The sequence below is a fragment of the Chrysochloris asiatica genome, unplaced genomic scaffold, assembly GCF_000296735.1.
Source record: "Chrysochloris asiatica unplaced genomic scaffold, ChrAsi1.0 scaffold00122, whole genome shotgun sequence".
Lineage (NCBI taxonomy): Eukaryota > Metazoa > Chordata > Mammalia > Afrosoricida > Chrysochloridae > Chrysochloris > Chrysochloris asiatica.
This window is the reverse complement of record NW_006408640.1, coordinates 1479355-1502379: the sequence shown is the minus strand read 5'-3', so window position 1 is coordinate 1502379 and position 23025 is coordinate 1479355. Positions and strand designations below refer to the sequence as shown.

Here is a 23025-nt window from a genome sequence, read left to right as displayed (position 1 = left end):
ATATCATGTTTGTTAAGGTGGCAGGTCAGAGAAAAATAGGAAGACCCCCAGCGAGATGGATTGGCAAAGTGGCAGCATCAATGGGTTCAAGCGTGGCAACGATAGTGAGGTTGGCCCAGGATCAGGCAGTGTTTTGTTCTTCTGTGCATAAGGTCGCTAGGAGTCGGTACTGACTTGATGACACCTAACAACAACAACAATATCTGGCATCTTGGTGTGGCATGTAGGATAAAGCACTGGACCACAAGGTCTGCTTGGACCATAAGGTCAGTGGTTCAAACTCACCAGCTACTACTTAGAAACCCTATACAGCGTCACTATGAGTTGGAACTAACTTGACAGAATTAACCAACAACAACAGTGAGTCCTGGCGTGGCACTGTAGGATAAACACTGAACTGCTACCCACAAGGTCAGGAGTGCAAAACCACCAGCTGCTTCTTGGACTTATGCAGGCTTGCTATGAGTCAGAACCAACTTGAACCGATTTGAAGACACTTTACAATAGCAACACAGTGAGTGCTACAGGAACACCTCCAACCCAGGCTACACTTTGCTGAGGATGAAAAGTCCCTGGGAGCTTTGTTTTGTTTTATTACTTAGGGTAAGATGTACTGTTGGTACCCACCTTCTTCTAACAGATGACACTGTGTATACTGTTATTCTGGTTACAACTGTGTAGAACCCATTCCTTGAATGGTTGCTTTCTTTTATATAATAGCATTATTTTTTCTGGTACTGGAATATACAAACATCATTTCTCCAAGGCCCTTTTTAGGGAAGAAGAAAGTTCTCCTCTCCTAAGGAAGGAAATATTTAGAATTCTTCCTTTGCAAAGAGACCTTCCTATGCCTCCCATTGTTAAGAGCACACTCCAATGATCAACCTTATAAATTGAAGCTAATATTAGGTTGAAGAATGTGGCTTAGTTGTGAATAAATCAACTCATAAATAAGTGAATGTATCAGAATTATATTCTAATGCTTATGTGATTTGCCAAGACTGACTATAGCATAGATTTTATTAAAAAAAAATTGAAATAGATGATGATTTTAATTTATTTTTTCTACTTTGTTACCCTAGCTGATGATGACTCATCATGTAGACTGCCCAGTGGGGAGGCAGGGATTATTTGGGACAGCATATGTTTTGCCTTCCTCCTGCTGCAAAGAAGGGTATTTATGAGTTACTATTTCCTACACGTCGTAGCTGATATAAAAGCCTCACAGATCCTGGCATCGAGGTAGGTCAGGCCATGGAATCAAGTGATTTCTCTAGGAAACCTGTTTGAAAGTAAGTTTCACCATACTTTCTGTCTTAGCTTGCTTGTATAACCCTAATTTTATTCTAATTGAGAATCCCATCCAGGAAAACTGATCCAAAAAGGCTTTAGTGTGAGGCCTTTAGGACCTCACAGAATAGTAATAAGAAAGCCTATGGGGCCACATCACACTTTTCCAAGGAATTGAGATACTGTGGAAGGTATGCTTTTCTAGGTCCAAAGACACACTGGGCTAGAAGTCTCACTGTGTAGCCCACCTCCCTGGAAGAGTTCATCCTGACCTCAGTCAACACAGTACCTAGACCACATCAATCTAGAGTTCAGTTTGTCTTCCCCATCTCTGCCTCCATTAAGAAGAAACTTTTATAAATAATGTTCTATGAAAATTCAATGAAGAACTAAAGTATTCTGCTAACTTTATTTTGAACCCCTCTTATTTATTTTCATTATTATTATTATTTTTTTTTTTGCTTGCTTTTAGTTTTTTCATCTTCCCTGGGCCAGTGGAACTATGTACATTACCATCTTTTTTTACCAAGTAGACTCCAACCTTTCCCCAGTTTCTCCCCCATTTTTACAGGTTTAGGAATAAAGGCTGGGAAGAGGAATAGATATTAAGGCGAGTACAACTGTGATATGGGTACATTGTCAAGGTGTGTGATCTCTCTGTACTGTGCATATCAGAGATGTTGACCTTGGCCTAAATTGTTGTTGATTCAAGAGGCTCAAAAAGCTTAGACACTTTTGGTCTTATCATATGAAATTTCCAGTGTTTTATCATTTTTGACTTACAATATAATCTATGCCACCAGTTCCATAGGACCTAGTCTCTTCAATGCTAGTAAAAACAAAATGTTTATTTTAAAAGTCCTTGTATGGGGACAATTCCAGGCCTTTGTCACCTATTTGGAGCCAAATACAAATGGGACCTACATTTAATCCACAGAGACTTGTGGCACCCTCAGCCCTCACTATAAATGAATGATGACTTAATTTTACATACTATATTGACCCTGAAATTTACCATTATAATTGATTTTCTAATACTGAGGACTTCATTTTCAAAGTATAATATAATGTCTCATCCTAATAGGAACCTTATTCTCTTGTACATAGCATCTGATATTTTGTAAGTGCATCTTTTTTGCTTTCCTTAAACATTTGATCCTTAGAATATCAGTTCATACTACTAAGCTAGTATCTTTTCCACAAAGTTGTCACAGTTTTTTACAAAGCATGAGCTTCATGTAACAATGATGTCTTTGGTTCACAGAACAGCTCATGTTTGTCAAAGTAAGGCAATGTCCTCATATAAGGCACTGAACTCTCATGCAGCTTCTAAATATTGCACATTCATTCATCCATCAATTCATGTCACCACTGTTCTTGCCCTTATAGAGCTTGTAGGTCAATGGGAAGGTAAGTTAACCATCAAACAATTACAATAAGTGGGACTAGTATGACATAAGGAGACAATCAAGAGCATATCCAACACAGCAGGTGTGGAACAAGTTTGAAGAAAGAATAGGAGGTAGCCAGAAAAAGGATAGGGGAAACAACATGAGAGAGTTCGCAGCCTAAGTTCCCAGAATGGCTAAAACACAAAGGTTTGAAAATAAGGATAGTGAGTGGTCAGAGGTATGCTAACAAGGACATTAAAAGCCAGACACTCAGGGGCCTGATACACTGTGCTATGACATTAAAAGTGATCCCACAGACAATATATTCAGTTAATGAATAACTTAATTGATACGTTTAAGCAAGTAAGTCATGTACATTGTAGAAAGATCACTCTGCTTGAGCTGTGGACAAGAGATTGATGTGAGTAGGACTATAGGTAGAGGAACCAGTAAAGTGGCTTCTATGATGACTTGAGATAGAAATAATGGCTAGGACAAAGATAGAAAGATATTTAAGACGTAGAATGGCACAGTGAGACAGTGGTTGGAAGAAGAAAAGATGGTGATGAATAGGGAAGGGCAGATGGGTAGCATGCCCAGGATTCTGGTTTGAGCAGATGGTAGTCCCAGGTGTGGAGGAACTAAAGCCTGGGAGGAAAGAAGGACTACAACTGTAGAATTTTAGGTCTTGTTCCATTGATTAAAAAAAAAAAGGTTGTCATCAAGTCAATTTCAACTTAATGACTCTTTAGGACTGAATAGAACTGGCCCATAGGATTGCCAAGACTCTAAATCTTCACAGTAGCAGACTGCCACATCTTTCTCCTGTAGATTAAATGATGGATTCATATTATCAACCTTTTAGATATCAGCCGATCAGTGAAACAGTTTCAGCAGAGCTCCTTGATCCTTTTAGACCCCATGAGTACATGAAACTTAACAAGTTGGGAAGTCCAGAGGGCAGTTGATCATACAAGTCTGTAAGTAAGAACAGATTGGAGGGTCATTTTATTTAGATGGAATCAAAGCAAGTAAGTGATTGGAATTGCCTAAAGAAAATATGAAGATTGGGAGAAGGGGCATTGAAGAGATGGACAGAAAAGGAGGTTGCAAAGGAGACTCAGAAGGCTGAGTCACAATGGAAAATAGGAGAGCCCAGTATCTTAGAAACCTATGGAAGGTTGTTTCAAAGCGGAAGTTCAGCAGATGTGTTGTATAAGGAATACTTTCATTTGAACATTGAAATTTGTGACCTTGGTAGGTCAAGGCCAAGTAGTAGTGGGATGAGAAGGCAGAGGTAGAGACGTGAAGACAATGATGGCCAGAAACTGGACTGTGAGCACCAGTGATTTAAACACATAGAAAAATCTGAAGTGGACATGGCTTCTTTTCCATTTTCTATGTTTAGCAAGATTAGAGCATGATTACATGCTAGTGAGGACACTTCAGTAGTGATGGGAAGATTGAAAATGCTGAAGTAGAGGGATAAATGAAAGGACGGTGCTTTAGGCTGCAGGAGGGAAAAGAATCTGCTGCAAGAACAGGTTGTAGGCAGTGAAGTGCTACCTTCTACCCACCCTCAAACTCTTGTCACTGGAGGGAAGGTGTCAGCGGGACAGCAGCAGGAAGGTGAGGAAGTCATTGTCTCAGGTCTTACATTATTTCTGGAAGCTGGAAGCTGGGACATTTTTTGTTAGGTGTTGTCGAGTTGGCTGTGACTCACATAAACCCTGTGTATAACAGCATAAAACACTGACTAATCATGCACCATCCTCACATTGCAGTCACTGTGCTAATCCATCTCATAGAGTCTCCCTCTTTTTCACTGACTCTCTACTTTGTCAAACATGGTGTCCTTCTCCAGAGCATCTTCTGATAGTGCCTTCTGATAATATGTTCAAAAGACGTAAGATGAAGTCTTGCCACCCACCCCTCTAAGGAGTGTTCTGGCTGTACTTCTTACAATGCAGATGTGTTCATTTTTCCATGAACAAGTCCATGACATATTTAATATTCTTCACCAACACCATCATTCAAAAGCATCAATTCTTTGGTCTTCCATTTTCATTGTCTAGCTTTTACTTTCATATGAGGAGATTTAAAATATCATGGTTTGAATCAGATACACCTTAGTCCTCCAAATGACATCTCTGTTCTATAACATTTAAAGAAATCATGTGTGGCAGGCTTGCCCAAATGCAGTATGTAGTCTGATTTGTTTGTGTATCAAAGTAAAATAAAATCCTTGACAACTTTAATCTTTTCTCCATTTAACATGATGTTGCTTATGGATCCAGTTGTGAGGATTTTTATTTATGTTTTCTTTATGTTGAGGAATGATCTACATTGAGGGCTGTAGTCTTAAACTTGGAAATTTACTAGGAGTGGAAAGTCACTTGACCGAATGTGAGCTATAGGATACTAGGCAGGAGTTTGAAGTAGCTGCTATAGAGAATCAGGAGACTTTCCAGGTGGTATACAAGGCTCAGGTAGCATTTTTCTCAGCTGCTGCCTGAGCCATACTCCAGTAGGCCAAGTGCATCATCAGGTACCCAGCAACTTGGAATTTGACAAGCAGATGTAACCAGATGTTAATGGCATAACATTAAGGGTATTAAGAGGAACTGAGGAGATATGTGGGATAACAAGTTGACTTGAAGAAAGAACAGAGAGAATCGAAGACAGGAGGGAAAAGGTCAAAGAGGCAGGGACTGGAAGTTCCATTGATAAGCAGGAATTCGCCATGCATATTTCCTTCAGGAAGCCCTAGACCCACCCCACATCCTCATGGGCTCAATGAGTAGAAAACCAAACCAAACTAAACTTCCTCCTCCTTGTAAAGTCCTCCCTCATAAAAGATCAAATGAGAGACATTTTGCTGAACCACAATGTTTTGGTGGACAGATGTGAAGAAGTGCATGACCTTTAATATCTTGGAAAACAGGCTGTTTTATTTTCACTGATCTCATAGGGTTATGAGAAGTCCACTAACTCCCAGGTGGAAGGCTGTGCATTTTTTTTTCATCCTCTGGGAAGGTACTTCTGGACAGGGCCTTGGTAACTATCACTCCTAGCCAGGAAATTTCAGTGAACGTCCAGAAGAGAGAGCAATCATTTTCAGGGGAAGGTGAACAAGACAATAGAAATGCTCATTTGTTCTGTTTCCAATTTTCCTTTAGAGGAGCTGAACTTTTCCAGGCCACAATTGTAAAGGCTGTAAAGGCAAGAATTGAGGAAGAGAAAAAGTCAATGGACCAGCTGAAGAGACAGTAAGAATATATTTCACTCTCATTCTCCTGTCCTTTTTTCTTTTTTTTTTTTTCCTGTTTAACCACATTCAGCAGGTCTCAGCTCTTAGGGATCCTCAATCACCTGAAAAATCGATTTGTGTCATTTTTTACCACTCCTCAAGTATTTACTCTTGTGTCAGGGCAATACGCACTGGACTTCAAACCCCAATGTCATCAGTTCAAATCCAGCGCTACTCCTCAGAAACCCTATATAGGATTGCTATGAGTTGGAACCAGCTCAATGCCACTTAGCAATAACAACGAGAATGAAAATGAATTTATAGTTTAAAAGAAAATTAGCTGCAATGTAGTAGAAAAAGAAGCTGACTCAAATAAGACTACAATTCAAATACTGGCCTAATTGCTGATTTTGAAGCTTGAACAAGTCAAATTTTCTATTTGTAAATTTCCTGGGGTTTATTGAGCTATTGAATTAGACAGGAGCATACCCAGTACCAAGCACTTGGAAGTACATGTCATTGCATCTGTGGGGTAAGGAGAAAATTGGTGGAATCCTAGTTATGGAAGGGAGTGTGGTGGCTCCACCTGATAAGAACTGGACTGTGAACCACAAGGTTCATGATTTGAGCCTACCAACTACTCCACAGGAGGAAGATGAAGCTTTCTGCTCCCTTGAAGATTTAAAGCCTCAGTAACCATATACAGTATTGCGGTGAGTCAGCGCTTAACAACAACAATAGCTAGGGAAGGAAATGTAATTCAGTTTCTTAGGGAAGAAACTGAGACAGCATGGCATTAGATAACATAATTGGCAGCTAACTTGAAGCAGCATGAGAGATACAACTTGTATTTTCCCCTATTCATTGTAAAGTGTTATTCTCCCCACATCATGCTGGGTAAGTCCAGCAATATGCTAACTGGCTAACTCTACTCAAGATTTGAGGATTCCTCCTTTTTTTTTTTTTTGGATTAGCCTAATGAATAAAAAAATTCTTATAATAATTAAATTTCCACTTGTGAATGGGACTTCTGAAGCTATGTGGTATTTCATATATTTGGAAATCATAGAATTCAGAACATAGCCACTTCCCTGAGCAATTGGAGACACTCATCCTCAGACCAACAGGAGAGCTCTCCAAGTTTGCTAGTGTGGCTTCATTCCATCCTGACCCCATTTGCCAGCTTTTCCCTATAGGGAATTATGTGCTAGGATAAATTATTCAGTGGTATGATTATCTTCACAATCAAAGCTATACATTTTATGTTGTGACTGTTGCTGTTTCTAGTTGTCTAAGTCAGGTGTAGAGGAATACGAAATTTGGACCTCCATTTAGAGTATGTTCCTAATTTTTCATGAGTGAGACCATTACTATAATCCACTTTGCTGATATTTTCCACTTATTTAAGAATGTAAAACTTGAGAAGATAAAAGACTTCCATTTAATAATATGCCATGTTCAGAATGACTAGAATAAATGTATGTGGACATTTAATATTTGCATATTAAACTTGAGCGTGATGATGATTATTATTGATCATATTAAGAATAGTCACTGTGCACTGCTAATTAAGATGGATGTATTTTTTTGAGATAAAGAGATTCTCGTTGCTAATAAGTAACCTGTTCACAATTTCCAAGTAATTGACCACTTTGTCCATGATTTCAGTTAAATACATTACAGTGTAAGTCCGAAGTGCTGCCCTTATGATAACTATGAGTGGTATTCTTGGTGTTACTGATGTTATTTGCTTTTGCAGGATGGATCGCATCAAAGCCAGGCAACAGAAATATAAAAAGGGTAAAGAGAGAATGCTGAGCTTGACCCAGGAGTCAGGGGAAGGCCAGGACACCCAAAAGATCTCTGAAGATGATGATGAAAGTATGTCCAATATTTGTCTCTGCTTCAAGACAATGAATATAGCATGATATGGGGAGGACTGTAAGATCAGGTTTCTTTTCTGCCAATGTTAGCAATGTACTGCTTTTTTAACTCAGTAATCTGTGTCTTACCATTGTGAAGGGGATGTTTCTTAAACAAAGTATACTTTTAATGAGTCAATGACTTTAAGCGTATCTATTCTTCAGCAAAACAGTTTTTACATGCAAGTAATCTAGCTTCTATTTCAGATACTTGTTTCTAGAAGAAATTAGCATGTATTTGCCTAATTTGTTCCTTTAAGGAAGATATTTCAGATATACAGTCTACCATTGTATAAATTTTATACAGAAATGGAAAACATATCCATATTTTACCTAAATATTGGTAAAGTATCATTCAATTATTGCCTATCCTAATGAAACCTAGCATGAATATCTATTGTATCTAATTATGTATTTATTGTATTTAATTAGAGTTAAGAGTTCTATGGATATTAGCATGCCTTTCTATTTGAAGAGAATGGAGAAATAATGCATGGTGTTGTTTCAGTACATGCATAGTACCGACCAGTCACCAGTGAATTTCTATTTCCCAACCATATATAAAATGGTTAGAAGCAAATTTTCTGGTTATTGGAATGTATGCATTTTAACAAATTAGTTGCCACTAAATTGTTCTGTTAAATTTGGGGTTGATTCTTTTTAGTTACTTCAAAAGAAAATTCGGTGTGAGATGCCTTTTTGACAGGAAATCTCTCCCTTTTTATGCTTATTTACATGTACTCAGTGGCTAAGATGAAAGTGGAAATACAGCATAGTGTACAATAATAATTAGCCTTTGCCTTATGAAATCATCTGTTATTATGTGCATACTTTACAGAATCATTATAGTTCCTTTTCCTAACCTTTGCTGTACTTTTACAATTGACCTAGATTTGACAATTGAGTTGTTAAAGCGTGGTTTTCAAACTTTGTTTTCTTACTTTATAAGAATTAATATTTGGACGTATTTTATTTTAGGAGAAGCAGACAAACAGAAAGCCAAGGGCAAAAAAAAGCAGTGGTGGCGGCCTTGGGTTGATCATGCTTCCAGTAGGTTTTCGCGATCCTCTTACAATTTCATCAACTTTAACCCTTATATCCTTGACCAGAATTCAGGCATCCCCATGACTGTGTGTTCCGTGCATGGTTTGATCTTTGTGACTTGATAGGGGGTCTGAGTGTGGGAAATTGTGATGCAAATGGGTCTCTGAGCTCTGGGGACAGATTCCAGCTAATGAAACTAAACATGTGGCTTAAGAACTCCTGAGCTCATCAGGCTAGGAGACTTGATTACCTGATTATCTTACTCTGAGGTCTGGAACCCTGCTGATATTCTCCTGTTTATGGCTAAAAAAATCTTTATTAGAAATGATTTTTTTGCTCCTACCTGGACTCTGATTTAAGTATAATTATTATGTTCAAAAGCATTGATGACCCTCTTTGTAAGGCACTAGGCATGGATGCCAATGAGCCTCCCCTCCCCTCTTTCCCAGAGCTTTGATTTAATTTGCATTTAAGGTTTTTTGGCATATAAAGATGGGGATGACTTAAATGCACATACTTTCTCTCTTTGCCTTCTCCCCAATTTCCGGAAGGTTCTAAAGCTGCACTCAGAATCCCAGTGTCTGGCATGTGTTGCAGCCACAGAGCCATCTGCGATCATCAATTAAAAGCAAAAGTTGAAAAACTGTTTTTGAGAAGTGGAGTTTGATAGCCACATAGAATATAGTATGCTTCCCTTCTGATCAAAACGTTGAACGAGGACTTATAAAAGCTAGTGACTATGTTTGCTCTTCTCCACCAAGGAAATATCACAGTATTAAACAATAGTATTATAATAGAATGACCCACTTCAACCAAATCCTCCTTAAAATTGTTAGAATATTGAGTAGTAATTATTTTGTAACTGACTTGTAATGTCTTCAATCTTTTGTATCCTATGTCTCCATAACTGTAACTAATCTAATCAGACAGGGAACATCACCAAAGCCCATAAAGTCATGCATGGCTGTGATAAGCTCTGCTAATAGAATATTGGAAACCACTTTAAAGTCAAATATACCAGAATTTTGCCTATTCCTAATTCTTAGTGTTACTTAGACCTCATATTGGCCTTTGTCACCCAAGCAAGCTAATTTAATGATGCAACATTTAATCTGCTCAGTATATTTGTAAGTAATTAAATTTAATTCCACATACTGACTTGCAGCATTATGTCAGAAGGAATCCATTAGTTTTGAATGAAATGCATTTCATTTCATTTTCTGCCCAAATCAAAAGACAAAGATTCAAGTTAAAATTCTGTGTGACTATCTTATGTATTGTTCATTGGCTTGTTGGTCTTGCCTACAATCTAATCACATAACATACCATATGCTGATTTCTATCAAGTCACAAGTAAACTGTGCCTCTCTTTCTGTTTGAAAGGGCCTTTTGCCAGTTTAGAGAGACCTGTCCATTTCAAAATTTTGTCATAATGAATGATTTGTCATTTCACCTGAGGTAAAATCCCATTGCAATTGTGGTTGTCTTTCCTTTTCTCATCTAAATGTTGCATTTTGGAAGAAATTGGATATGGTCTTTGATAATCATCTTACAAGTTGGTAATAATTTATTGACTTTTACTTTTAACATTTTAAATAATTTAAAGGTTATCAGCTTTAATTTTTCTGACTTATTTCACCCTCATTATATCAAGTTCTTAAAAACTGATATTAAACTAGATGTGCCTTGTTATAATACCTTATGATGCAATCATGCAGGAATGTGTGTAAATCATAGTTTGGAATCAAATTATGAAGGTAGTATTAAAATCTTTTCACAAACTATACTTTGTTTTATAACTTGTGAGGAAAGAACATGTGGCTTATTTTTTAGATTATGATGAAAGCTAAAATGTATCTTTAGGTCTAGAAGCACTGTAGTAAAATCCCTTATTCTGATCTATTGAGTTTTAGACATTTCTTTCTTTCTTTCTTTTTTTTTAGCGATACTAATTGTAAAAATAAGTGCAGTTGAAATATTCATGTGAAAATCTGTTGGTAATATAAGCATATTGTTATATTAGTGATATAATTGGTGAACAATGGAGATCTTAGTACAGTCTGTGAGTGACACACCTTCTATTCCATACCTATGTATACACATATGATTGCATTATTGCTGTTCAATTATACCTTCCATTCCATGCCTCCATAGCAATTCAGTACTCCCTAAACCAATGCCAAGCCTACATTATTGTTAAATAGATGAAATAAAGAACCACATTTCTGGGGATTCATGTGATAGGATTTCAAAAGCTAATTTTAAGCTCAGTAGTTCAACAAAAGCACTGAAACCCAGCACATATATAGACAAAGCAAGAGAGGATGTCTCTTCAGTCACAAATGTATGTGTAATAGCTTTTCTTACAATTATTATAGATAGCATTCAAGAAAGTATTATTTAGTATTTTGTTAGTTTTATTTCAGGAACATGTTATTTTTTAAAAAATTTCCTTTGTATATGTTTATTCCATATATTCACATAGAAATTGGTGATATTTTTAATAATAAAATCAGTATTGTGACTGCTTGAGATCGAAACTGCTTGAGTTCCCTCTGTCCCTACGGATACAAGTTAGAGAAGGTATGATTGAATACAACTCAAGCTACTGTTGATTTTAGAACTTATAATGAGGGTAAAATGCTCAGTCTTATAATACTGTTTTTCCCAAATGACCATGTGACATAGAATCTATGTAACTTTCCTGCAAATCTTTCGGCTTACATGAGGCATTACTTTTATGGTCTTCCTCACTGTCAAATGTAATGCTGTGACTTTGGTTTGTTCTGCTTATTCTTCTTACCTTAAGTTGTACTGCACTGATTTCCTGAGACCTAGGCCCATCACTGTGAGCCTGGTTTTTTTCTTCAAAATTAAAATAACAAATTATAGAGCTTCTGTTCAAGGATATAAGGCCCAATTCATTGACTCTGCATCTTCATGAATGGAGACTTCAGTTTCATCTGAAATCATGGACAAAAGCACTTTGCTTTTGACCATGCTTAGTAACACTCAAGCAACTAACTGATTGTTAATAAGCCAAGGTTTTCCATTACCTTACAATGCATAAGTCCAAAAGATAATTTCAGACATTATGTTATGTCATCCAAAAATATCTCAGCATTTGAAAACCTGGATATAATTTGGAAATATTAGTATGTTTTCCTGCAATGATGGTGCAGCTATTGTAGCATCAGAAATGTATATACGTGTTCTTTTTATTTCTCTGATAAGCTTAAAATAATTATCAAACTGATAAAGATTTAATATCTCAAATTTCTTCAAATCTTGGGACATTTCATTTTTCTCTGCTCCAAACAGTTGTTATCATAAGCAACATGTTCTCACAGGGAAATGTCAAATGAGGCAAAGATGTTCCACACTGTTTGTGCTGTGTGTCCTATGGCCAAGATAGTTATCTTACAATTTAAATAAGCTATGAGTAGCCCTGGTGGCACAATGGTTAAGCATTCAGTTGGTAACCAAAGGGTTCATGGTTCAAATCCACCAACTGCTTTGACAGAGAAGATGTGGCAGTCTGCTTGCATAAAGATTATAGCCTGGACACCGTATGGAGCGGTTCTATTCTGTCCTATGTCACTATGAGTTGGAACCAACTCAACAGCAATGCTACTTTCTCTGTGTGTGTGTTTTTAAATGGGGTGCTCTTTGTTGGCCAGAAGACAAACAGCACTACACCCTGTGGACAGATCTGCCAACATCTCAATCTGTTCCAATAGAAATATGTTGAAATCGACCAAGTGATAGTGGTGGCATTTTTATTGTACTTTTGGGGTATTTTTTAATATCAGCTGTCCTTTTCCTGCTCATGGCAATACTTTTTTATTACTCCTCCAAATGTATTTCCGTCTATGTTATTGCTCTGAATAACATGTACGAAAGCTAGGTCTGCACAGTAGAAAGTGAAGTTGGAGGCTGTTGACACCAATTCTTAGTCCCCAATAATCCTGACTGGCCTGTAACCACTTGGGGCTACTATGAACAGTGACGGATCCTCCACTTCACTTTGACTTTGTATGAAGGACCAAAACTGCTGAACTGTAAAACCATCATTTCATTTAGTTTGACCATCTTTCTAACCAAACTAGTTGCTGCATAGTTGATCTGACTCATCTATGTAAAATTGACAAAGAAGATGGAAGGTGTCTGTACTGGCTAATTAGCTTGTGTGGTATAGACAAGGCCTCATATCCGGTGGAGTAAATTATGCCAACACCTCATAGCATTAGCCTGAAATGACTTCGGTTCCTCTCTTGTTTCTTCCTCACTACCCACATCTCTTGCTGTGGTCCTTGATGGACAATTTGTTTATCTTTAGAGGTCATTTCATTACTAAGCCCCCAATTATCTCGTATCTCATTCAAGAAATAAATAAATATTTTGTTTTGTTTAGTGGTCAGAAGTGGAAATTATTATTTATTTGAAACGGATAGTGAAGAGGAGGAAGAGGAAGAATTAAAAAAGGAAGAGGAAGAACCTCCAAGAAGATCAGCTTTCCAGGTAATTTATGGGCCTAGGAAAAATAATGTCCTTTGCAAGCAAGCCAAATTTTCTTATCGCCAGATCTTGACTACAGGTTTGGATCTCTTACATCTTATTCATGTGTGCTATAGCTTTCAGAAGCTTGTCCTTTCCTTCTGACATTGCTGATCTTTAACTCAACTGTGGTACTGCTTGCATACTGCCCTGCAAAAGGTATGGGTCAGCCTAGTCTTCATTCATGTGCATCAACAAATGTTCTGATGCTATAAACAGAAAACAAAGCTTCCTCAGGTGAACTTTATTTTCTCGTTGCAAGGAAGGGGTGAAGAAGACTTCTTTCCTCTAGCACTGCTTTGGATTGCTTGAATGGATTTATGTGTCAATATGTGATAAAATGATTTTAATTTTTAGTAAAGCACTTTCATTTTTGTGATTAGACAAGTTGTCATTTAAATGTTGCTTCATAATTTGAAAATACCTTTATTTCTAAAGGTTTTAGAGTTTATTTAAGCATAAAAGTATTTAGCATAGTTCTGAGCATCCTTGGTTAACTTACTTTCTTTTTCAGCACCTGCTGTATCTTTCTCAGCTGTATAGCTTGCCACTCTCATATGGTGTCTGGTGAATGTATAATAATGGATATTATAGATGAGGCTTTGATTTTAGCATGACACCTGGGATAAAAATGTGTTCTGCTAATGATACACACTAGGACTGTGATTTTCCATAACCTCTTTTTTTAAATTACAAGGCACACAGAATGACATCCATCAGAATCACATGATATGGGCATTGGGAATTGCTTGTGCCCATGCTAAGGTCAGGATAAATGCCAGGTCTTCTCAAACTGACGGGTTACACCCACCACTATTCTCCCAATGAAATGGAAGAACTAATTATGGAGATACCATGCTCTGTTGCTTTCTTATTGGCTCCATTGCTATCTATATGTGTTTCTTGATAAGCATGCTTGTATGCATGTGTGCCACTATCTTTTCTGATACTAATGACTCACTTGTTTATTTTTATCCTGATGAGGTGTGTTTCTAACAGTTTATCATGCAGCAAAAGAAAGAACATGAATACTTCACCATTTTAATTTTGTGAATAACATGTGATGATTTGATATGTTCCTTATTCCTAACTTGCAAGCAAAGCACATTTTATTCTAGCTTCAATGATTGGCACATTTTAACTTAGTCAATGTAATTGTAGAGATAAACTCATACTGACGTTATATATTAAATTACTAGTTTTTTTGGGTTTTTCTTTTTCTACTAATTATTCTTGCTTTGTCCTTCTTTGTAGAGAGCTATTGGGAAGTTTGCATCAGCCATTTTAGCCTTGCCAAAGTCTGTCATTAAACTTCCCAAAACTATTCTTCAGTATTTAATCAGAGCTGCAAAGGTATTTGATGTTTTACTGATGTGTAGCGTGTGACTCTCTGCTCCATAGAACTTTAGTAAAATATAGCCCTGTTGCCCTCCATCTGCATTTTCCCTGCCCTATAGTGTGTACAGTGAAGCATATGAAACTTAAATATTAGCCAGACCTCCTCAAAAAGAGTTCTTAAAAGCCAAAAATTTTTAATTACCTGACTCTTGTTTTAAAGTTGATAACACAGAATATCAAAAAATAGGAAGAGAAAATGCAGATACACATATACTTTCTCTTTTCTCATAGTTTTGCCGACACCACATCTTGTTTTAAAAGGGTCACTTCTGGTTGCATGCATCAGATATGATTTGTAAAAGTAAGATAATTTTTCTCAGAAAGCTGGTAACATTCTGGAAAAGCAATAAAAAGGCTCATTTTGCTCGGCTTTCATTTAGTCTTCATCATCCTAAATTTGATTGTGAGGTCGGTGCAGGACTGAGCAGTGTTTCATTCTATTGTGCATAAGGTCACTTTGAGTCGGTACTGACTCAATGGCACCTGACAACAACAATCCTAAATTAGACCTCCTGTTTATGATTCTGAAATAATAGTATTTACTATTCTGAAATAATAACTAGTCCCTATCCGGGTAGTTTTGTTACTTGGTACAGTCTGCTTAGTGCCTAGCTACCATGTAATCAGTGATGTTCCTTTGAATAAACTGTTAAAATGATTTAGTGATTAACCTAGGAAGTCTTGGTGTGATACTGTGGGTTAATGCACTGGACTGCAAGGTTGGTTTGAACTGCAAAGTTGGTTGTTCAAGCTCACCAGCCACTCCTCAGAAACCCTATACAGGGTCACAATGAGTTGCAACTGACTCCATAATGATTCTTCCTGTGAAAAAGCCCTAGTGGCATAGTGGTCAAAGCAATGCTGCTGACCAAAAGGTTGATGGTTCAAATTTTGTGTTTTATAGAAAATTGTCTCTCTTGAACTCAATCTGGGACTTTTTTTGTTCATTAGTCCTCAAGTTATTTAATGTAGGTAATGGTTCAGCAGGTTGAGTTGGGACCTAAAATTCTGCCTCAGGTGAAGTGAGACTGCTAGCTCAGTAGCAGAGTCAAGAACTCTGGTCTTTTTCATTTTCCAAATGCCAGGAGTTTAGCACTCACTGCTACTGTATCTCTTTGACTTATTGTCTCTCTTTAATGACCACATTAGTCCCTCAGTTCATATTTAAGAGTGTATTTGAAAGAAATATTACAATGTAACTATTCCCAACTGTAAACCAAATCATCTCTTTATATACAACATAAAGAAGATCCCGGCTAGATGGTGAAATTTACCTATTTCAGTGAAGGTATTGGCCTCAATATAGCTCTCCCTTATTTAAAAGAATAAATGTCTTTTTGCATAATAAATTTCTAGTAAAATGAATCTCATTTCCCCCTAAGATCTATGATAAAATATAAATTCAATATTTGCAATGCATGTTAGGGCACTGGAACTGGAGAATCCAGAAAAGTGGAGAATCCAAAGGTTATTGACATATATACTCCTTGTATCTTTTTACTTATATCTAGTGGTGCCTGTGGCTGATTCCTAAGAAAGGCCCATCAGGTTGGATCATTTTTACAAAGTAAGAATTGGGAAGTTTTCCTAAGAAACTTCCCTTTCTTTATTTAATAAGAATTTTCTCTTCCATCTTTTTTACCAATGCTTACCTGTAGCAGACTGAGATAAAACTGACACTGTAGCAGAAGTTCCTGGAACTGTAAAATGTTCATATTTCAAACCTTATCATTAAAAGAATTTACCTACCAATAAAAAATTACCATCCATCCCTTTTTCCCTTCTTATTTGGTTCTCATCTCAGTAAGAAAGATTTCTAAACTTAAGTATCTACTGTTGAACCAGGAGTCCCTGGTCTACTCAGAGGTACTCCAAATGAAAGGTCTAGGGATCAAAATCAGCCTTTAAAAACCTATGGAGCACGGTTCTAGTGTGACACACACGGGGTCACCAGGGATTGCAGTCAACTCTATGACAGCTGATTAGTAGTTTACATAGAACCAGTTTTCTTCAATACGTCATGTTAGTGGTATGCACCTTTCTGGGGAACTTTTCCTATATACCCTTAACACCTGCCTTGCTCCTTCTCTCTTTCTATTAGTTGTTTCAGTTTTTTCTCCAGATCAAAAGAATTCCTCCAACTTGTGTGTCTAGTATATTCACAAATCCTGACTTTATTTTTGTTCCCTATTTTTGGAATACTTATATTCTCTAAAAGTAATATGGTAATAATACTTTTTAAAGGAAATACAACTATGTGTTACTCTTAGTTTGAAATTTTTTGAGTTTAATAGTTCAGGTTCTTTTAAAAGAATCAGTGAAGCAAGTTTGCTTATTAACATACTAAACCTCAGAGACACTTTTGATAAAATTCCCAGTTAACATGACTTTGTTCTGTCCTTTTCCTTCAAACTTCAGTTTATTTCTCAATTTTAAACATATGAAGGAGCTTCAAAAAGTTCATGGAGAAATGGAATTCAAAGTTAATAGAGTTTTTCCAAGAACTTTTTGAAGCCTCCTGGTATGTTATTGGGAAATACTACAGATGCTGCTTTTGTGTTAGTTGCCCCTAGGATTTAGATTTCTAGCAGTGAAAAAAACACACACAAATGTTCTTCCTTACTAACCTATGACCTTTATGTTTTCATACATGGAAAATTGAATCCTTTATTTTCTGTTGATTTCACAATGCCAATGGTTTGCTTATGGTGTGTCTTTCAAAGATTTCAGAAATCTGAAAATAATCTAGAATAAAATAAAAGTGTCTGGGTTTACAAGAGCCCCAACATAGCATTCATGTAACTTTTATCATCATAATGGAAAGCCCAGCTTCTCTGAGACCCAGGTGTGTCAGTGGGTGCATGAGGGGCATGTGTGCCTGGCTTGAATCTTGTAGATGGCTGACTTTGTATACCAAGGTTTTTTCCGATACCTTCTGCATGACTTGGGAGACTGTTGATGGGTGGGTTTTTCAAATTGCTCTATTGTGGCTATTGGTTACCAGGTAATATTAACTATAACTATTTTTAGCTTTTGAATGAAAAAGACAACCTAAAGCACCACAGTTTTCCTTCCATACTATTCTGGAATAACTCCTTAACCATTTCAATCACCAGTGCTCACTGTCTTGGTGTTGTTGGAAGAAAACATTAAAATATCATGTTTTTCCTCCTTAAAATATTAATCTAAAGCCATTTCTCAAGATTCTAGTAATGCTCAGCTGTTATTCACAAAGAAGACTATCAAACATGCAAAACTATTTACCCTCAAGGAAATAAGATTATTAACAATTTTTTTTTTTTTTTCTAAATCAGTGTTTATTTAGGATGGGAGAAATTATTCTAATAATACTTAGTGAGGCTTCTGGCTTGCTCCTATATGTATGATGCAATGAATCAGTAAGTAATTATCACAAATAGTGGTGGCAGTATTTGGAAGAAGTGGCTATACCACAGTTTATCACATGTTTATCTATGGCACCTAGTAAATAAAGTCTCTTCCCAAAATATCTGTTTTCATGTTTTAGCTCATGATAATGAAATTAGCAGAAATCAACTCAACATATCCAGGTGGGAGAAGAATATTAGTTTTTTGTTAGGAGAAACAAAACATTTCCAAAAGTCAGGAAGATTGTCCTTGTGTATTTTCAGGTATAGGCCCCTTTTCTTTTCATTTCATATGGTTATATAGCCAGAAAATAATGCAATTTACTCCCTCTAGTTTGTTTATCAAGCCTGGATAACTGATCCTAAGACAGCCCTCCGACAAAGGCGCAAAGAGAAGAAAAGGTCTGCCAGAGAAGAACAGAAACAACAGAGGAAGGAATCAGGGGAGGGTGAGTATTGCTAGTGTGCAGCATTCATAGCCATTGCTCCCTGCTTCTGTAGCCCTCAAAGACAAAGGAGGAATTGCAGGGAACAGAAGTTGGCTGGGGAAGCAAACATTCTTGAAGTCTACAGAGTGCAAAGAATTGTATGTGCCCTTAATTGCCCACGTCTGACCCTTGGGATAAAATACAACATCTATTTAGGTGAAGGTACATATTATAGAATGGGAAGAGAAAAAAGGAGCAACATAAATCTAAAGAAAAGAAAAATTCAGCACTGAAATTTAAGTAATAGAAAGAAAATAAAAGATAAGATTAAAACCTGTTCTTGGGACAAGCCAATAAAAATATTTTTGCAATTTGATTAAGATAAAATACACTTAGACAATACTCAGAAATATAAAATGAAGCATAACTACAAATACAGAAGAAAGTTGTAAAAGGAAGAAAAAGTTCCAGATTACAACAAAACACACCACATCAAAGTAAAACTGTAAGTGGCACATTCAGGAAAAATACTTTTATCATATATATCAACCTAAAGGTTCTGTAAGATAAACACTGGATTGGTAATAGCAAGCTTAGCAACTCAAGCCCACCAGCTGCTCTTGGACACCCTATATGAGTCAGAATGAATTCCATGGCACACAGCAATAACAACAGAGATTAGTGCTCTAAATATATAAACCCAAACCCACTGCCATTGAGTTGATTCTGACTCATGGCAACCCTCTATAAAGCACTCTTAAAAATCAATAAAGGAATTTTGGAACTTTTTTTTCTATCACAACACAACTGCTCATTCTTCAAGGATAACAAGAGATATCCTGTGGCAATTTCCTTAGGAAATGGGTACCGACTCATAGCAACCTTACGCAAAACAGAACGAAACACAGCCCAGTCCTGCACCAATCTTACAATCATTGCTAACCTTGAGCTCATTGCTACTGCCACTGTGCCAATCTATCTCAATGGAGGTCTTCCTCTTTTTCACTGTCCCTCCTCTTTACCAAGCATTATGTCCTTCTCCAGGAACTGGTCTCTCCTGATAATTTGTCCAAAGTATGAGAGATAAGTCTGGTCATCCTGGCTTATAAGGAGAATTCTGACTGTACTTCTTCCAACACTGATTTGTTTGTTCATCTGACAGTCCATGGTACTTTTAGTATTCTCCTACAGCATCATAACTCAAATGCATCAATTCGTCTATGGTCTTCATTATTCATTGTCCAACTTTCACAAGCATATTAGGCTACTGAAAATACCATGGTTTGGGTCAGACACGCCTTAGTCCTCAAACTGATGTCTTTGCTCATGAATACTTTAAAGAAGTCTAATGCAATAAATTGTTTGATTTCATAACCACTGCTTCCATGAATGTTGATGGTTGATCCTTGACAACTTCAAACTTTTCTCCATTTATTTTGATGTTATTTATTGGTCCAGTTGTGAGGATTTTTGTTTTCTTTACATTGAGGTGCAACCCATACTGAAGAATGTGCTTTTTAATATTCATCAGTAAATATTTTAAGTAGCTCTTTGCTTTCAGCAAACAAGGTTGTACCATCCACATATCACAGACTGTTAATGAGTTTTTCTCCAATCCTGATCCAATGTTCTTCCTCATATTATCCAGCTTCTTGGATTATTTCCTCAGCATAGAGACTGAATAAGTATAGTGAAAGAATACAACCTAGGTGCACATCTTTCCTGATTTTAAGTCATTCAGAATCCTTTGTTCTGTTTGAACAACTGCTTCTTGATCTATTTACCTGTTCCTCATGAGCATCATTAAGAGTTCTGCAATACTCATTCTCTGCAGTGCTGTCCATAGCTTATCATGATCCATACACTTGAAAGTTTTTGCAGTCAATAAAGCACAGGTATACATCTTTCTGGTATTCTGTTGCTTTCAACCAAGATCCACCTGACGTCAGCAATAATATACCTCGTTCCAGGTCCTCATCTGAATCCTGCCTGAACCTCTGATAGCTCCCCGTCAGTGTACTGCTGCAGATGTTTTTGAATTATCTTCAGCAAAATTTTACTTGCATATGATATTAATAATGTTGTCCAATGATTTCTGCATTCCGTTGGGTCACCTCTCTTTGAAATGGGCACAGATACAGATCTCTTCCATTCATTTGTCCCAGTAGCTGTCTTCCAAATTTCTTGGCATAGATGATTGAGTGGGTCCAGTGCTGCCTCACTTTCTTGAAAGATTTCAATTTTGATTCAATCAATTCCTGGAGCCTTGTTCTTTGCCAATGCTTTCAGTCCACCTTGGACTCTTTCTTTAGTATCATTGGCTCTTGATGATATGCTATCTCTTGAAATGGTTAAACATCAAGCGTTTCTTTTTGGCACAGTTACTCTGTGTATTCCTCCCATCTTCTTTTGATGCTTTCTGCATTAATCACTTTTTGCCCATAGAATCCTTCAATATGGAAAATGAAGGCTTGAATTTTTTTCTTCAGTTCTTCTATCTTGAGAAACACTGAGTGTGTTCTTCCCTTTCAGTTTTCTAATTCCAGGTCTTTGTACATTTCATTATAATAGTTGACTTTGTCTTCTTGAGGTATAACCTTTGAAAGTTTTTATTCAGTTCTTTTACCTCTTCATTTTTCCCATTTGCTACAGCATCTCTATACTGGAGAGCAAGTTTCAGAGTCTCTTCTGACATCCATTTTAGTCTTTTCCTTCTTTCTTGTCTTAATGATCTTTTGCTTTCTTCCTGTATAATATTCCTGATGTCCTCTCACAACTCCTCTGGTCTTCAGTCATTAGTGTCTAATTTCATGAAATCTGTTCTTCTGATGATCTCTAAATTCATGTGGGATATGTTCAAGATAATGTTTTGGCTCACATAGACTTGTTTTAATTGTCTTCATCTTCAGCCTGAACTTGCATATGAGCAATTGAGGGTGTGTTCCACAGTCTGCCCCTGGCCTTTGTTTGGCTGATGATATGGAGCTTTTCCATCATGCCTTTCTACAGACGTAGTCACTTTGATTTCTGTGGATTCCATCTGATGAGATCCATAATTATCTTTTATGTTGTTTAACTAAGGGTTTTACAAAGAAGAAGTCATTCATTGGTCTTGCAAAATTCTATTAAGCAATCTCCAGCATAATTTCTATCACCAAGATGGTATTTTTCAACTACTGATCCTTCCTTTTCACATTCCAATCACCACTGATTATCAATACATCTTGATTGCATGACTGAAGTTGGTGGAATTCTTCAATTGCATCATCACTGGCTTTTATGGTTAGTGCGTAAATTTGAATAATAGTTGTATTAACTGCTCTTGCTTGTAGGTGTATGGTTATTATTCTACTTCCAGATAGATCACAAAATATTCTCTTTGATGATGAATTCTATGGCATTCCTCTTCAACTTGTTATTCCTGATATAGTAAACCATATGATTGTCAGATTAAAAATGGCCAATGCCAGTTCATTCAACTCACTAATGCTTAGGATGTCAATATTTATGCATTTATTCCATTTCATTTTTGACAACTTCCAATTTTCCTAGGTTATGATTGCTTCATACATTCCATGTTCTGATAAGTAATGAATGTTTACAGCTGTTTCTCTTCATTTTGAGTTGTGTCCCATCAGCAAATCTAACTTTATTGTATAAAATTATTCCATGATTTGCTATTTTCAATTATCCCAAGTTATGATTTGTTCCATAAAATTGTCATTAGTTTAAAAGACTGATAGAAAGATCAGCTCTTTGAGCTAGCTAATCTTGTGCAAAGCTTTTGGTACCCATTCAGTTGAAACAGCTGGCTAAAGCCAAAATGTTCACATAAAATTGAAAATGGCATATCATGTGAGATCCCAACTTCAGAAACTGTCATATTGATGATAGTCCTATGATCTTCACCAGGTTTTGGACTTCAATCAGTTTCTTCTTTCATTGAGGTTAACAGTCTTCCCTCTCAGCTCATTTCTCAGATCTTCCCAACCCTCCTTAAAATGGTTTTTAATCCATCTAAAACCTATTGTTTCATATGAGGCAGCATTCCCATAAATGTGGGGCAAAACTTCCATGATTTGGGAAGATGTCCACTGAGTTTTCTTAAAAATTTGATATTAACCCTGACTTTAAAATTTTTATTTCCCATGATACGAAAAGTATCCTTTTATTTATTTTTTAAGTACCTTAAAGAGACTAAGATAAGTGTACTGCAGAGAGAACTTGTCTGCAGCCATTCACTGATTGCATACGCATGATTAAACACATTTTATTTGTAATACATTTTTACATGTATGAGCATTCCTCAAATTAAGTATTTATAAAACTATATAATATTTTAATAACTGTAAAATATTG

At 36.6% G+C, this 23025-nt stretch overlaps 1 protein-coding gene across 1 annotated transcript in view; it reads left to right on the top strand.

Moving 5' to 3' along the window:
• PIEZO2 (piezo-type mechanosensitive ion channel component 2) overlaps nt 1–23025 on the top strand; it is an 861527-nt gene that overhangs the window by 724180 nt on the left and 114322 nt on the right. The window contains exons 28-33 of the mRNA XM_006868690.1: nt 1083–1242; nt 5861–5950; nt 7691–7812; nt 8832–8903; nt 13312–13418; nt 18573–18687. Of these exons, the coding sequence (XP_006868752.1) occupies nt 1083–1242; nt 5861–5950; nt 7691–7812; nt 8832–8903; nt 13312–13418; nt 18573–18687 (666 nt within the window). The remainder of the gene's footprint in view (nt 1–1082; nt 1243–5860; nt 5951–7690; nt 7813–8831; nt 8904–13311; nt 13419–18572; nt 18688–23025) is intronic.